Source organism: Haliotis asinina, chromosome 6 (genome assembly GCF_037392515.1).
Source record: "Haliotis asinina isolate JCU_RB_2024 chromosome 6, JCU_Hal_asi_v2, whole genome shotgun sequence".
In the NCBI taxonomy this organism is placed as follows: domain Eukaryota; kingdom Metazoa; phylum Mollusca; class Gastropoda; order Lepetellida; family Haliotidae; genus Haliotis; species Haliotis asinina.
Genome location: NC_090285.1, coordinates 25,820,729 through 25,838,007, shown reverse-complemented (window position 1 = coordinate 25,838,007; position 17,279 = coordinate 25,820,729). Strand labels below are relative to the sequence as shown.

The window sequence follows — 17,279 nt, the reverse complement described above, 5'->3', positions numbered from 1 at the left end:
ACACTTCCACGTGGCGATCATTACCGGTGCGTTCATTTCCACCTGAGAGGGGTCAGCATGGAAGATCATTCGGGAGAACTCAGCAACACATGTGCTGTAACCTCTCGGCCACAAGTGTCACGTCTGTACTAATGTACTATAAACAATCTGCACATTCACTACAACAGGTAGGATGTTGTCCTTGCGTTGACCAGGACATCGACACGACCCGCTGAGTCAAATGCGAGTGTAGTTTACAAGGTTTGAGAGCTTTCCAGAGTTGGTATGCCGACCTAACCTCGACTCCCAAAGATTCATGTTAATATTGTTATAAGTTTCTGCGTTATTAAAGAGTGTTTCAAATATTGAAAAGTTTGTCAGTGAATGACAGTGTGGAGTTCGAATTTTTGATTGCACGATTTCAATGATGGAATGTCTGCACGAGGAACACATAAAGGTTCAAACGCATATACGAAATCGAGCAACTGCTTTGGTTACTAAAGTCCTTTATTTCAGTATAGAACCGCTGTACGATATCGCATCAAACCTTTCAATGCAATGGTGTGAACCTAAGTATTGTACGTTCACACATAAAACAGTTATGCCTGCGCAACTGACTGCCATTTACATTGTCTCATTCCTTCAATCCATTTTTGAAGCGCTTAGTTCGGGTGCTCGTCGAGATAAATTTGTTGTTTGATATTTAACCCGAACACATGATAAATCTGCATATCCAACCCGCAGACACATGGTACTTTATAACTGTTGATTGTATGATTGATTACACCGGGGAAGGGAAAACACCAAATGAATGCTCATTGTGATATATACCAGACGCCAATATTCCAAAAGGGACCGTCCCGCGTGAAGCAAATGCAGATAGGGACACCAGTCCGACTTGCTGCAGTCCTTTCATGTAATTAAGGCCAGTTATCATCTTTTATACTAAAGTTATTGTGTAAGACGGATTTCCAGCTCAAGAACGCGTGACGCAAGAAATCAGTAGACGAGTGACACAATAACAATGTTATACTTCAGTTGGTTATCTTAAACGACATGAACATGCCAAAACGCACAACGGCAGGTGTACATTACATGATAAAACAGTCCTCTGTACACTACAGTTGATGACCACCACTAAAAGATAACACTACTTTGAGTGGCATGTGTGGAAGTTGATCAATCAGATAAGGACAATCTTTATGGATGAACAACTTCTTTATTCGGCTGAATACAGATAAATGTATCGTTGTCAAGCAAGTATGAGTAAAATAAAAAACAAACAAACAGGGGAACAAGAACAGCAAGAACTTAATTGGGAAAACAGTATCTCCGCAGGCACTTACTTTCTGTTTGGTTTGTTGCCAGTATTTTTTGGCCAGCTGATTTGGTGACTGGGGTTCGTCTGAATGTGCTGCTGAGATAACTGATTTAGTGTCGGGTTTGTTTGCTGACGCTTAGTGTTGATTCCTTCTTGTGTTGATAGGTTAATATGTGTCGCCAATATATGACTGTCCACAGTCAGTTTGTAAACCACGCCCATGTGATTGGATTTTACCTTATTGTCTTGGGGAGCCATAACGCCTGGATGCCAACAGAAAAGAAAACTGCTTTTCCGTGGACTGTCGACCATACGTGTACTTTTACGAAATCCAAATACATATGTTACCGGCAGTCATCAGTTGCACATGTTGTGTTTTCTAAAAAGAATTTTTTATTAATTCGAGCTAATCACAAGTATTGAAGTACCTCTGCTATCCTGACCATGAACAGTTCACCCGTGGTCTGATACAGGTGCCGAGAAAAAAATCAGTCGTAAGTGATCGGATGATCTTTCGTATCTTTGAGTAGTATATTGTGATTGTACAGGGGCAGAAGAGGCTACATCTCAACTTCATAATGTTGTTACATATTATGGAGGGTGTCGTTACATCTAATTATAAACATTCAGCATCTCATAATCAACAATAAGTACTGCGTTATGTTGGATAGCTTACACACTTCATAACGAGTAAGACACACGGGGGCTATGTGCGATTAAGTGAAGGTAATAAAGTACAAAAGAGGTACAGAAGCAATGAAGGTATGTTATGGATCATTTGTATCATTTTTATGACCAGATATCTTCTACGTGAACTGGTAGCTGCCACTTAAAACGAATAATTTTGATCGTGTGAATCCATTTCTGACAAGGTGTTTTGTAGTATTTCCAACCCAAAGCCACCAAGGATAATCTTTATGTCAGTCTCATCATTAATGTCAGTCTCATAATGGCAATTGACACGTTCCTTGGCTTGGTGTCGTATTACATTTTCTATCGCAGGGTGTTCTTTGAGCCTATCAGCTAGTTTGTTGATGATATCATCATTCGACTGCACTTCCTCATCCTTTATCTTCGTGCTATCCTTCTCTAACTCATCGTATTCATTAGGGACGTCATGCGTGACAGATATTTTCCGTGGGACACTTTGATTAGATCCTCTCTGGTTTGCTTTCTGGGCTTGTCGGACCGCTTGCTCGTTTCTGTTTAGATAGTTGTCCTTTCGTGTTCTTGCACCTCCTACCTGAGAAGCTGAGTCGCATGGTTCTATGCTGTAAACACTCCTTGCGTCGTTGTTCAAGTAGTTCTTTCTGACTCGGTGCATTTGATGCTGGGCAGTCACTTTCTCCCTTTTCAGAGCTTTGGGTTTTTTGGCCTTGTTATGCCTGCAGCACAATTCCGTCAATTAAAGATATGACACACATGTCAACTGAACATTTAACGCATATTTGTATGTACGTAGACCACTGTTGATCTCATTGATTACTATCACCAACCTGATCCAATGGCGTCTGTATGAAGGAACTTTTGTAATTTATATCAGGTGAATGAACTGGAAAAGCTTCTCTGATGAGCTTAGATATTTCGTGTATTTGGCAATTCGTTTGTGTTGTCCTGTTTATGATGCGACACAATACGTATGAATTAATTTTTAAGACGTGGCAACATGCTCCTGAAATAATTGCAACTCTTGAAATATGTGACATCACATTTACAATCATCAGTACAAATGATCATAGTTACATGTTGTACTTATTTGCCACTTACTTGTGGCACATAGAATACGTGCACCAGCATACTGCAGTGAAGACAATACCCCCGAGCGCTGATGCTGCCAGTTCGATGTCTGAAACATTTTATTATATTACAGATACATAGCAGCGGTCTGTAAATAATCGAGTCTGGACCAGGTAATCCAGTGATCAACGACATGAACATCAATCAGCGAACCTGACCACTGGATCCCGTTAATCGCCTCTCACGAAATGCATGGGCTACTGAAGGTCAATGGTCTAATCCGGACCTTCACGCGTATTTCCATTAAGGAAAGATAACAATATATGGATGGACAATTTCTTTTTTGCAGTGAGAGAGATATTTGTGTGTAGGATCTAACACACTTATCATGTAAGTGATGAATCTGTACCGAAACATTGCTTGATAATAGTATTAGAACCCGTACCGAAACGTCGCTCTCACTGAGATTAGGACAAACTGAACAGATGCACAACTTCTTTACCTATAGGGTGCGGCGTTTCAATACAAATAAGTTTATTGTCAAGAAAGTTACGTTACGAATCGACTAAACGTCGCAAAAAGGCCCATGGCGTCGTTTTTCTGATGTAACACGAAATGCAAGTACATACTGGCGGTATAAATCAGTCTTCGCGACACGTGGATAACACAGAAATAAAAGAACACAGAGAATGTGGTACGTATGAGGCAAATCGAAAGAGAGAGAGAGCGGTGTCGAAATGGTCCGACAAGGAGCCAACACATGCTCATTGCCAGAATCTACGGCAATGCACCAGAGCAACTGTCAGACTGATGCAACTACTAAGACAAACAGACTATCCATCAGACAGGTCTAGGAGTCGTCGACCATGTGTGACAAAACGCAGTGATGATCGCTACAACCGCATGTGAACTGCTGCGACACGACTTGGACACCGTATCAATCAACATTCAGTGTAGCGGCGACAAAGAGAAACATGGTATTCGAGCCTGTCGTTCCTACCACAGAGTGCATCTGACTCTTCAAAACCGACTTGGTTGATTGACATTAGCCAAGTGTGTTCGACGTTGGCATATGCGTGAATGGCTACGTGTGGTGTTCATCGACGAGAGTAGGTTTTGCTAGTACAGTAATGACGACGAGGCTCGCCTTTGTTGATGGTTAGGTCCATATTTCGCTCAGAAAGTCCGACGGATTTGAGACGATAGCGTGGTATGGGGATCTGCAGCTATCTAAAGAAACGAGACTTGTGATTACTTATGGCAACCTGAATAGTTCAAAATTTGCGACCAGGTCTGTTGTCATTTGTCCAACAACAAACACCTGGCATTGTCTGCCAACTCAAGGTGTCATACAGCAAGACTGACAAGCGACTTTGTGCATAAGGTTAACATCGTTGTGGCTAACATGTTCTCCCGACATGAATTCGACAGAAAACCTATGGGACTACCTAGATCAACAAGGCAGATGACGACCAGTGTCACCTGTTACCGCGCAGCACATGGAGCAATGGCTCCTACAGGAAAGGCAACGGATCACGCGTATGGTCATCTGTCGTCTTACGTCATCAATCCGTAGACGCGTTATTGCGTGTATTGAAGTCAATGATACATTTGATGACATTTTGCAGACATAAACGCCCTGTTGATTTGTGTAAAGAATGTGATACCACGTGGCATACAGGGTCAGTCAAACTGTACTTTCGACTTTGAATGAAATAAAATTATGTACATAAAGTGTAGAATGGAATACGCTATTGAAATTAAACAGATGTTAATTGAAATAAGCTTTTCTTTTCAAATTTGAGTCAAACACGTTGAATACGTTCCCTCGAGCCCTGATTTATTTGTTCCAACTGAATTTCTACCAGCTTGTAAACATTATATTCCTTACATATGTTTTAAATAACACTCAGTATCATCAAATGAGGATTTTTTCATGTACAAATGCAGTGGAAGTTAACATCAGAATGCATTCCCTTAAAGACATAGGCGATTAGTATCATACGCAGCTGTGAACACGCTCCAGAAAAGCAATACTATCCAACAGAGCTTGACACGTGAGTAATGATGGAATACTTACAATACATCTTCTGTGATAGAGCTGTTACACGTTCACAGTTACATAGCTGATCATAGTTACAGCCGATATTGGTCTTGGATATATTTGGAACCACTGAAATAGATCACATATCCGTATGAACAGAACACTGTGTCCTTTAGCGGCATTTAGAAGTTGTTATAGATGATCAAGATATTTTATGTATTAATCTTCTTTATCGTTTCTGATCCCTCCAACACTCTCTGTTTACTTTTCATAACCAGACAACGCATCAGAAATAAGTATTATCACAACTGTTACACAGTAAGACAAATCATCAAGCTCCACTTCTTGCAACGGAGCAAGACACTTCTATCAACACCTGGTCTGACATTTGTCTTACCTGGTTTTGGTGTTAGAAATTTAGCATTTGTAGTTGCAGTGGTTGTAGCAGTAGTTGGTGTCGTAGTTACAGGTGTCGTCAAGTCTGATGTTGTTGTGGGCATTGTGGATCTTGTGGGTGTAGTCGGTGTGGTTGGCGTGGTTGATGTGGACGGTGTAGTTGTAGTTGTAGTTGTCGTGGTTGTGGTGGGTGTAGTGAACGTCGTCTCACCATCACAAGTCACGGTGATATCGGAGCCTGAAACATTACATTGTAAATACTTGCAGCAACCCATCTCTCTGTCTCACTCTCTCTCTCTCTCTCTCTCTCTCTCTCACTCTCACTCTCTCTCTCTCTCTCTCTCTCTCTCGTTACCTTCTGCATACAGGTACATCCATAAATATAATGCTTCTTTGGAATCCACATTCTTCAGTTCTACCGTCAAGTGGCCAGTGGCTGATGGGGCCGAGTAGATTTCCTCCATTCCCACAATGCCAAAGATTGAGTCTGATAAGGAGGGATCCTTCTCCTGTGTGTTTGTGACACTGATTCGCGTGGCTTTACCTATGCTGAGACTACGCCCACATCGATTACTGCTAGAACAGAGTCGCAGATCAATCGCTGCAACCTTCAGTACTGCTTGACCAAACTCAACCTTGCAAGAGCAGTTGAAACCTGTTTGTTGGGAATAGTAGAGGGGATAATCTTTCGACGACAGAAACAGTCCTTTCCCTTTTTTGGTCCCTTTCACACACATCTGCTGAATTGATTGATCTGCACAGAAAACAAGAAAATATTACCATTGAACCACCGTGTATCCCTCGCTTGCAGCGCAGTACAGAATCACCAAGAAACACTACTTAATCTCTATAGTTAGCATTGATTGGTATATATTTGACGTTTCATGTGTCAAAATCACATGGCTGTGAACACAAAGATAAAAATCAAATATTTTGCTCTTGTTAATGCATTGGTTCGTCACTATGACTGATCTTTGCTTACGTGGTAAAATTTGTGTGGTGGATCATTGAGCCGTTGCTACAACGTACGTATAATGTAGTTATATGAGCCGACAACGTATTATGATGTCATTTTGATGATTAAAGGCGACCCTTTAACTCGTCTGTTGTGAAAACTGTAACGACTTGTAAAGAATACACAGGATATATTCTAATGTATAACTTACTGGAATGACATGTGTGATGCGCCTGTATCAAGATCGAAAATGTATTGCCAATTTCGGAAACACACGTTTAAAATATATACTGAACTGAGATAAAACTATCTGCCTCTTCGCTTATTCATCACTGTTATTGTACACTATTGATATCCCTGTGAATATTTGCCAAGTCAGTTCGAAAGGACGGCGTTTCTTACTGACTATAACACATTGTCATAATTTCACAGATCAGATGAAGTATGTTCAGCTCGAAAATAGGTGGCTTTATGGGGAAACAGGATAGAATGTGTGAACATTTACTGACGTGACATAATAAATGTAGAATGAGCATGTCAGTGGCCAAGGTTGATTATTTCATTTCTCATACGTTTACTACTTACATGGAGCACACATGTATTCCGTCGTCACGTATTGCGTTGTCAGCACATGTGTCAACCCTAGTTGATATTTGCAATTCATGTTGGGTCTAGTTTCATACACAGGGTGCCATGGTGCTCTCTGCCCCTTACAGTGGGTCTTCCCCGAACACACCTGTCTTATCTGGTCAAAGTCTTTGATGCTTGTAAAGTTGCAGTCATTGGGATCCACATTACAACATTGGCTTGGATATGCCCTCTGGCCAGTGCAATTGTTAGCTGATGAAAACGCCGGTTCTTTAAGTGAAAATGTGTTTTTTATTGGTGCAAACCAATCCTTGTCGCACATCACGTCATACCTCTGTTGATAACACAGGGTTTTCTGGTGAACTTGAATACTTGACCCATTCATGTACACATACTTCAGGTCTGAAACAGATGTTCAAGTATGCCTAAGTACCATTGAAAATGGTGACCATTGTACATAGATACACTGAACCTCCATTTGGTGATGAGTCAAATACAACATGAAGTTGTATATATCGGTACCAGAAAAAACGTTTAATCATTTTGACTGTTCTAATAGAAATTACAATATATAATTTTGTCATTAAATATCACATGGGCATAATGTTAATTTCTCATATTCTTGTCATTGTAATTTTGAATCTATACTATGTAATCCTAAACGCTGTGTGAAAACCAAGCAGCAAAAAGTGGCAGAATTCACCAAAGTACGACAAGGTAACATTGTGGCCATTGTCGCCGTGTCGCGTTGTCGCGTTGTCTCGCTGTGAATATTTTTTACTTAAGCAAAGGTCGACAATGCGAAAGCAGGACAATCACTGTCCTACCCAGAGTTAAAAAACTAAAAAAATAAAAATAGCCCGCGAAATCGGAACTCAAACGATTCCCTAATCTTCCCCCGGCGCTGGGAGAAAAGGTGGTTTCAACAGCTATGCTGCGCTGCGGTCATATCGCATGCGCTCTGAATAGGTTCATGGAACTTGAAACAGTATGGCTGCCCGGAGTATGAGGTCGTGAAAAGTAATCTAATCTTGGTCATGTACACTAACATGTAAATAATCTACATGAAAAAGAAGCTTATTGATTGTAATAAGCAGACTCTATCACAGAGAAAACTCAATGTCTGATTAACTGACACTTATATACTAGTATCTGCCTGTGTGTTTGCTAATGACAATATGCAATGCACAACTTCAATCACAGACCACATGCAATTAAAGGGCACTGATGCGGAGCGATTGATCATGATGTTTCTCGCCAACGGTCTAATTACAAGTTGGTCAGCACCTGCTCCCTCGAGCGTGACGGACACAGGGACTGGTCTGCTATCTACATTGGCAGAATTTGTTCACCCTAAACAGTGAGAAGGATGGAGACCCATCACATGCCGTTATATGAAAATATCCATGGTATTCCTTGTCTGACTGTAATGAAGTATCCCAGCAGTGAAGAGTTTTTTGTGGTTTTTTTCGCAATGCCTGATGGCATAGAGACTGATCCAATACGATCCTATTTCTGTGTTCTTGCCTCGATATACCATTTCTGTGTTTTTGCCTCGATATACCATTTCTATGTTCTTGCCTCGATATACCATTTCTGTGCTCTTGCCTCGATATACCATTTCTGTTTCTTCCCTCGATATAACCATGTCATGTAAAAACATGATGTCTAAAGGCACGAAACACGAAATTTGTTTCGCATAAGCCCAATGGATTGCAAAGCTTTACACTTAGATAGTACTGAGGATCGGCCACACTTTCTTAGCAACAATCATGTGTAATTTTCGGTAGCTATGGTCTGTAACAGCGCACACATTTGATTTATTTGAATTCGTAAACTAATAACAACGTCGACCCTATCATTGGTAGAAAATCTTATTTTTTTTCTTAAGTAAAATACTGAGTATACCTATTTACCCAAGAACGTGAGTGAGTTAATATATGTAACGTCATATCTTTAATATCTCAACCACATCGTACACAAGTTTAAACTTAAACTGCCAATTGCGCATATGGGTATATGAGGTCGCGAACCAGTCACGAATGCTGAGATGTCATGCTATTATTCACGGAGAAGAACAATAATAAAAGGAACACTAGTCCACGGAAATTGCTCTGCATTAGGGTCACTTTAACACCTATCGGGCGTATATCCAGTAAACAGAGCGTATCTGAAATTGAACCAGTGGCCAATGGAAAAGCTTCGTTACTCTTGAGTGCACACCCACCGTCTCTGACTGGGTTCAGTATCGTTTCGAGGGAGGTAAACCGGAGTACAAAATATTTCACTTTTGATTTGCGATTTTACGGTTATGATTTTGTTTATTTGTCTTTTTCTGAAACAGCAATGCATTTTATATGTCATGAATAAGTGATAGCTGTGGTTTGATCATGTTTGATTTTTTGATTATGTGTGGCCTTTAAGCGTGAACTGATAACATGAAGATATACGTTAATTTAAGGCAACAGTTTTGTTGTTAGTTTTCTTAGTTGATTTGGTTGGTCAGATGGGATACGGTGACGTGTGTCAACCAAGTCAACCAGTCTGACCACCCTATCCCTTCAGCTGCCTCCAACGACAAGCACGGGTTGGTGAAGACCAAACATTTTGAGTTTCACGGAGGAAATATCAGTTTGGAAAATGAAACATGCTACATATATTAAGTCGGTTGTTCTGACTTAGAATGATATGTCAACGACAATGTGGGTTCAGAAGAATTGTAGGACATGTGCAAGTACTGACATGATTACACGTAAATATTCAGCTTAACAAAGCGTGCATGTTCAGTTGTCGTAAGTTAATAACAACAAGAAAAACATGGCTTACCTTGAGATGCTGATGGAGCTAATCGTACCCACATTAATGTGAAAAACAGCACAGGTATCTTCATCTTCATATACATTATCAACTAGTGACCGATGTTGTAGGCACAGCGTAAGACGTTCTAACAGCTAATATGACCAAACCACCTTTGGAACACAACCTCGCTATCTTTTACGTCACAGTGCAGTTATATATATATGTATCACAGTCATATGTAATCTTGTGTAGCTTCATATGTTATCTATGAGGTCAGCTCGTCCCAAAAGGATAACGCGTGAGCTTGCCATTCTATCAAGTCCAACATACAGCATCCATAATCAAATACATGTCGATATGTAATATACTAATTATGTAATTACGTCGTTGGATCATACTGTATACATGTATACTGTACACTAATTGGTCATACTGTATACATGTGTACTGTACATTAATTGGTCATACTGTATACATGTGTACTCTACACTAATTGGTCATACTGTATACATGTGTACTCTACACTAATTGGTCATACTGTATACATGTATACTGTACACTAATTGGTCATACTGTATACATGTATACTGTACACTAGTTGTCATACTGTATACATGTATACTGTACACTAGTTGTCATACTGTATACATGTATACTGTACACTAGTTGTCATACTGTATACATGTATACTGTACACTAATTGGTCAGCATATACTGAGATAAACAAATAAAGGACCACAGGAAAATTCAAACATAATAATTTATATTTAACAGTTTACAATGTCTTGAATAGCGCTGTGGGGGGGGGGGGGGGGGTGAAATCTGAAAATAGATATGGAAACACTGCCGTGAAGTGGTGTTTCCTTATTTATTTCCGTCAGCTTGTGTTCGGTCATCACATTTCACATAGCGTACGGGTTGTACAATCGTCTCCTGCTACAATTGGTTGTGCAGAGTTACGTCCACCGGGGATCCTAGAAATGTTTTGGGTTTCGAATCTGGATTTCCGCGGGCACCCACGAAGAGCCACCTCCTCGTGGTGGGTGCTGGGTAACGCTAAGTGCTCTTCTCCCGTGTGGACCCGGGACAGAATGTGTCCACAGCACCCCACTGCTTGTCGGAAGAGGCGACGAAATTGGGCAGCCTGTTTACCGTGGGTTGCGACCTGTGTCGGTGGAGGACGGGATCCTGGTGGTTGAGGGCATTTGGGCTTTTAACTGCTTTCCATTTGCCCAACACACCACTTGGTCCCTTACTTCACCTAGACGGGTGGTTGAATTGGCCCGATTCAACCAATCAGATGGTCATGCCAAACCCTGTGCATTAATGATATATATGTCATTGCACAAATTTTATTTGGACTTTTAATTTCGGTCTTGACTGAATTAGTCATCGACTTTTCTGGTTTTGGAATGTATTTGAAGTTCTGAATTTTGCCTAGTGTCTTATGCCCAGAAGGCGGTGGCTCATGGGCCAATCTGATGGATTAATTCTTTGTAATTGTTCTGCTGGAGTATATCATCCAGGTATCCTTGGTGCTGCAAGCTGGAGGCCCGCTTGCTTTAGCATTGTCCTTGTGATACTCCGTGGTGGGTGGGGAGCTCGGATGATGAACCATATTACACTAACTATGGCGTATGAAACCCCAACCAAAAAACAAAACGTCCATTTGATATTGACCCTGTTGATACTGACCATAGACCGTCTGCATCGATTGAATATTGGCCGCGTTTCGTTGTTATTGAGACTCCTGACAAGACACCGTTAAAGTTGAACCCCTCTGCTGTATCCAAGGGTATTCAAGGTATTGCTGGGGAGGTGAAAAACATTAAACGCTTGCGTTCGCGTGCCCTGCTAGTCGAATGCGGGAAAAAGCAACAAGCAACGAACCTGATGACCGGGCATTCCGGTCACGGTCTCTGCTCACAAGACCTTGAACACTAGTAAAGGTATCATCAGAGATCGTGATCGATTGTTTGCTGATATGTCCGAAATTGACATTGCATCAGAAATGAAAGATCAAGGTGTGCTGTATGTGAAGCGCTTTTCAACCCGAAAAAACAATGAAACATTCCAAACTAATACCTATCTGTTTACTTATTCATGTCCAAATGCTCCTAAATCAGTGAAGGCAGGCTATTGTAACATACAAGTTGATACCTACACCTCCAACCCGCTCAGGTGTTTTAAATGCCAGAAATATGGACATGGCGTGAATACTTGCACATTGTCTGTTGTGTGTGCTCACTGTGGTGGGAAGACACACACAACAGAAGATTGTGACAGTGATTTCAAAAAATGCACCAACTGTTCAGGCGACCATTCATCTTCTTCGAAACAGTGGCCTATTTGTAAAGAACAAATGGAGATAAACAGAATAAAGTTCACTCAAAGTATCTCCTTTTCTGAGGCAAAACAAAACTGGTAGAAAGGTCTGATCTTCCAGAAAGTTATGCTACAGTAGCATCGGTGTCTACCCCTAAAATAACAAAATCATCCACAGACTGCCAGACTGCCTTCACTTGGATAAATTGCGATTCTCCACAGCTTTTGTACCCTGTTATATCATCTCAGACTGAGGAATCACTTCCTAGTACATCAAAGTCGTCTTCGGATCACAAATCATTATCATTATCTCAGTCACGCTCAAAGTCTCAATCGATAGCTGATAGTCAGCAAACTGGGAAAAGTAAACCGAAGCCTAAGCCTGATGCTTCAAAACAACAAAGTGGCAGAGCTCCTAAAGGGTTACAAAATATAATTCAGTTGTTTAATAAATATGGGTCTCTTGAAGACATGGACGTTTCGGAAAACGTCCATTCTAGGGCACATAACTTGTCGCCCTCCAAAAGAGTGCGGGGTAGATCCCCAATAAATCCCCCCCCCCCCCCCAAATACTTTATTCCAATAATATTGTACAGTGGAACTGCAGGGGATTGAGGACTTATTTACATGAATTACAGCTATTAGTCCAAGATTTCACACCTTCGGCGTTATGTCTCCAAGAGGCATATTTAAAACAAACAGATACATACCTTCGTCAATTTAATGCATATCATTGTTTTTCACCTCCGGGTGACATGGCCACTGGAGGATCATCCATTCTAGTCAGACAAAACGTTATTCAAAGTCCTGTTTCACTTAATACTAATATGCAGGCTGTGGCAGTGAGAATTACTTTACATGTAGCGTTTACGCTATGCTCACGCTATATTTCACTGTCTTCGACGTTTGCCAAAACTGATCTTCAAACTCTATATGACCAACTCCCGAAGCCCTGTATTATACTGGGAGATTTAAATGGGCACAACCCACTCTGGGGTAGTGTAACTACACACACTAAAGGTAAGTTGTTGGAGGACTTTTGTTCTGACAATGATTTATGTACTTATAATGATGGTTCCAACCCATATTTACACCCTGGTACAGGGACTTATTCTGCTCTCGACTTGTCACTCATAAATTCAGAACTGCTAAATGAATTCGAATGGTCAGTCCACGATGACCTCTGTGGAAGAGACCATTTTCCTACTATATTAAAAGCTGTAACTCCATCTGATGTTCCTTCATCATCAAGGCTGAATTTTAAAAAGGCTAACTGGGCTTTATATGAAACACTGTGTGCTGAAAAACTTAAACCCGAGCGTTTTATTGACGTTCCTGGTGCTATTAAATGCTTTTCTGATGAACTGAATTCCATAGCTGATGAGTGTATACCAAAGTCCTGTGCAGTTCCACACATAAGAAAAGCATGGTTCAGCGATGAATGCAAACAAGCTAGGAAGGTAAGGAAAAAAGCAGAACATTATTTCCGTCGCCATTCTATGGTGCATAAGTTAAATAAATTTAAAATTTTAAATGCTAAAGCACGGCGTACTTTTAAACAGAACAAACGCCAATCTTGGCAAAATTTTGTATTCAAAAATAATTCTCGGACACCCATGTCCAAGGTATGGAACATGGTCCAGAAAATTAAAGGTAAAGGTACTAAATCTACTGTCCATCATCTTAAACATGGAGATCAATTACTCACAGATAAATCAGATATTGCAAATAAACTGGGCGATACTTTCGCTAAACATTCTTCCTCTTCTAATTATATACCTAAATTCCAGCAATATAAAAAACAACAAGAAATAAAACCTATTAATTTCTGATAATGGCGAAGATTATAATAAAACATTTTCTATTCATGAACTCCATACTGCTCTTGATGAAGCTCATGACACTGCTACAGGAGCTGATAACATACATTATCAACTACTGAAGCACTCACCAGAATCCTGTCTGGAAACTCTCCTAAATATTGTTGATGATATTTGGATATCGGGTAGCTTTCCTCCTTCATGGCGTGATGCCATAGTAGTACCAATACCTAAACCTGGACGTGATCATACGGATCCATCTAATTATCGTCCAATTTCATTAACTAGCAGTGTTTGCAAGAACATGGAACGCATGATAAATAATTGACTTGTTTGGTACTTGGAAACAAATAATCTTATCACAGATATACAGTGTGGTTTCCGTAAAAACAGAAGTATTGTCGATCACTTAGTGCGACTGGAATCATTTGTTAAAAACGCACTAATTAATAAACAACACGCTGTGTTTTGATCTTCAAAAAGCATATGACACAACCTGGAAATATGGCATTCTGAGAGATTTACATGACTTTGGCTTGCGAGGTCGTTTGCCTGAATTTATTGCCAACGTTTTAAGTGACAGACAATTCCAGGTCCGGGTAGGTTCTACCCTGTCTGATCATTACAATCAGGATCAGGGTGTTCCACAAGGCAGTATTTTATCTGTCACTCTTTTTAGCATCAAGATCAACAGTTTATCAAAAGTTTTAAACGATTCAATTGATGGATCGTTATTTGTGGATGATTTTAATATTTCTTGTCGTGGGAAAAATATGCATACCATTGAACGGTAATTGCAGTTGTGTTTAAACAACATTAATAAATGGTGTCTTGAAAATGGCTTTAAATTTTCTAAATCGAAAAGTAACTGCATACATTGTTGTCGTAATTACAAACCACATAAAGACCCTGAACTGTCTCTAGATGGGACGCCCATTAATGTTGTGAAGGAAGTCAAGTTCTTGGGTCTAATCTTTGTTTCACATTTAAAGTTTTTACCCCATATTAAATCACTTAAAACTAAATGCATGAAAGCTCTTGACTTGTTGAAAGTGGTTTCAAATTCAAAGTGGGGAGGGGATCAAGCTACCCTTCTCCATCTATATCGATCACTCGTTCGTTCTAAACTTCATTATGGCACCATCGTCTATGGTGGAGCCTGCAAAAGCAATCTTAAACTTCTTGATTCTGTCCATCACCAAGGTCTAAGTCTTTGTCTTGGGTCCTTCAGAACTTCACCTATTGACAGTCGTTACGCTGAGGCCGATGAAGCATCTCCTGCACAACGCCGTATAAAATTATCTCTACAATATATCACAAAACTATACTCTAACGAATCTAACCCTGCATATAAATGTGTCTTCAATCCTCTTTGTGCGGATTTGTATAGCAAAACGTCTTCTCTTGTTCCACCTCTTGGGCTCAGAATAAAGCCGTTTATTGCTGCTGCTGGTATTGAGCTGGACAATGTAGCTCCTTCCCGTCTTCTTTCTTCTCCCCCTTGGCAGCTGGTTAGACCAGAGGTTGACCTAACATTAACTACATTTAAAAAATCAGAAACGAATGAATTACAGTATAAACAAGAATATAATCAATTGAAACATACCTATAACAATTACAAATCCTTATTTACAGATGGGCCCAAGGACGGTGGCGCGGTGACTTGTGCTACTGTCATTGGATCCAGAACAATATCTTCTAGATTACCAGACAATAGTTCTATTTTTACAGCAGAAGCTAATGCCATATTAACAGCCCTTGAATATATTCAAAGACACCCTAAACGTAAACAGTATATAATCTATTCAGACTCTCTTTCTTGCCTTCAGGCTATTAAAAATATTTCTTGTAAACATCCACTTTTAATTGAAATTATTGAACTGTATAATACTCTTGCTACTGGCCAATATGACATCGTCTTTTGTTGGTTACCTAGTCACGTAGGTATTTCTGTAAATGTGATCTTGCTGCAAAAGCAGCACTCAACAAATCTGTGACACCACTTCTTCTTCCATACTCTGATTACAAAGCAAGCATTAGAACCTACATCCGTGATCTGATTCAGAATAAGTGGGACACGCAAGTAGGTATAAATAAATTACATGAAATGAAACCGTATATTGGTTACACCTCCTTGGGCTGTCAGTCCAGATTTGAAGAGGTTATTTTAAGACGATGTCGTATTGACCATACTAGATATACTCATGCATAGCTATTGAAAGGTGAGGATCCTCCGTTTTGTATCCCTTGTGATGAGAGAGTCACGGTCAAGCATATCCTGCTTGACTGTGTTGAATTCTCCATCACAAGGGATAAATATTTCAATGTCAAAACTGTCAAGGATCTTTTTAACACTGTTAATTCTCGTTTAATCACTGGTTTTTTGAAGGAAATTGATTTCTTGATTGAATTTTTAATAATATGTTCTGTAAATAGATGTATTTTAATTATTGGTAATTCATTGATTTGCATTGTTAGTGGCTGTACCCTCAAAGGGGGTTGAAGTATTGTAAAATTATTGTCCCCCTGAGAGGGTACATAAGTCCACAAATATTCAAAGTAAATTCTAAATTTCCAGGTTTTTAATCGTAGAATAAGTGTTGTTTTATTGTATGGCTAGATTTCCCAAATTGCTGACGGCTGAGGGGATGATGTAAATCCAGCTAGGGTCCATGCAGGTAGCAAAAGTACTGTAAGTGCCCATGGTCCCTAGTATGGTGATCTACCTTCAGTTGTTAGCGATCTATAGCCTAGTTTTATATTGTATCGTCCTCTATAGATAAATTCTTTTAGGCATAGCTATTAGTTTTACATTCTTTTCTGTGATGTTCTAGTTGTTTTACTGTTCTTCGTCGACAGGTTTTTATAATACTCATATATTCCATTTTAATGTTATGTTCCCGTCACGATATGGCTGAAATACTTTTTATTTCAATACTAAACAGACCATAGGCTATATTATCTTTCATATAAACAATTTTTGTCACCACGGTTAGGTAAATTTAAACTGCAGTAGTTTGAATTACAGTTTCATTTATTACATGGATGCCTTTACAAGGATGAGTGCATTCTGCGCAAACGCTACATCCTCCAGTTACCAATGTGTCACTGTTCGTGACGTCCAGGCATTTGATCTACAGACCTGAGGTAAAATGAGTTTTTCACCGCACTCAACAATACTCCAGCTATATGTTGGCGGTCTGTAAATAATCGAGTCTGGATCAGACAATCCAATGATCAACAGCATAAGCATCGATCAACGCAATTGGAAACCAATGACCAACCACGTCAGCAAGCCTGACCAGCCGATCCAGC

The 17,279-nt window shown here is 40.0% G+C and overlaps 1 protein-coding gene across 1 annotated transcript; it reads right to left on the bottom strand.

Moving 5' to 3' along the window:
- Positions 1-1,178: 1,178 nt before the first annotated feature.
- On the bottom strand, positions 1,179-10,027 carry LOC137286328 (uncharacterized). The gene is made up of 7 exons (XM_067818118.1): positions 9,847-10,027; positions 7,018-7,422; positions 5,833-6,231; positions 5,479-5,715; positions 5,118-5,210; positions 3,068-3,146; positions 1,179-2,685 (listed from the first exon to the last, which is right to left on the bottom strand). The coding sequence occupies exons 1-7, from the start codon at positions 9,920-9,922 to the stop codon at positions 2,130-2,132; spliced, it is 1,845 nt and encodes a 614-aa protein (XP_067674219.1). The 5' UTR covers positions 9,923-10,027; the 3' UTR covers positions 1,179-2,129.
- Positions 10,028-17,279: the final 7,252 nt, after the last annotated feature.

What these genes read in the sequence shown, in the direction of transcription:
- LOC137286328 (XM_067818118.1), bottom strand. Translation starts at nt 9,922, where the DNA reads ATGTATATGAAGATGAAGATACCTGTGCTGTTTTTCACATTAATGTGG. An exon ending in TCTATCACAGAAGATGTATT is followed by an intron (nt 3,147 to 5,117) that starts GTAAGTATTCCA and finishes AAAATGTTTCAG; the next exon opens with ACATCGAACTGGCAGCATCA. An exon ending in ACGTATTCTATGTGCCACAA is followed by an intron (nt 2,686 to 3,067) that starts GTAAGTGGCAAA and finishes ATTGTGCTGCAG; the next exon opens with GCATAACAAGGCCAAAAAAC.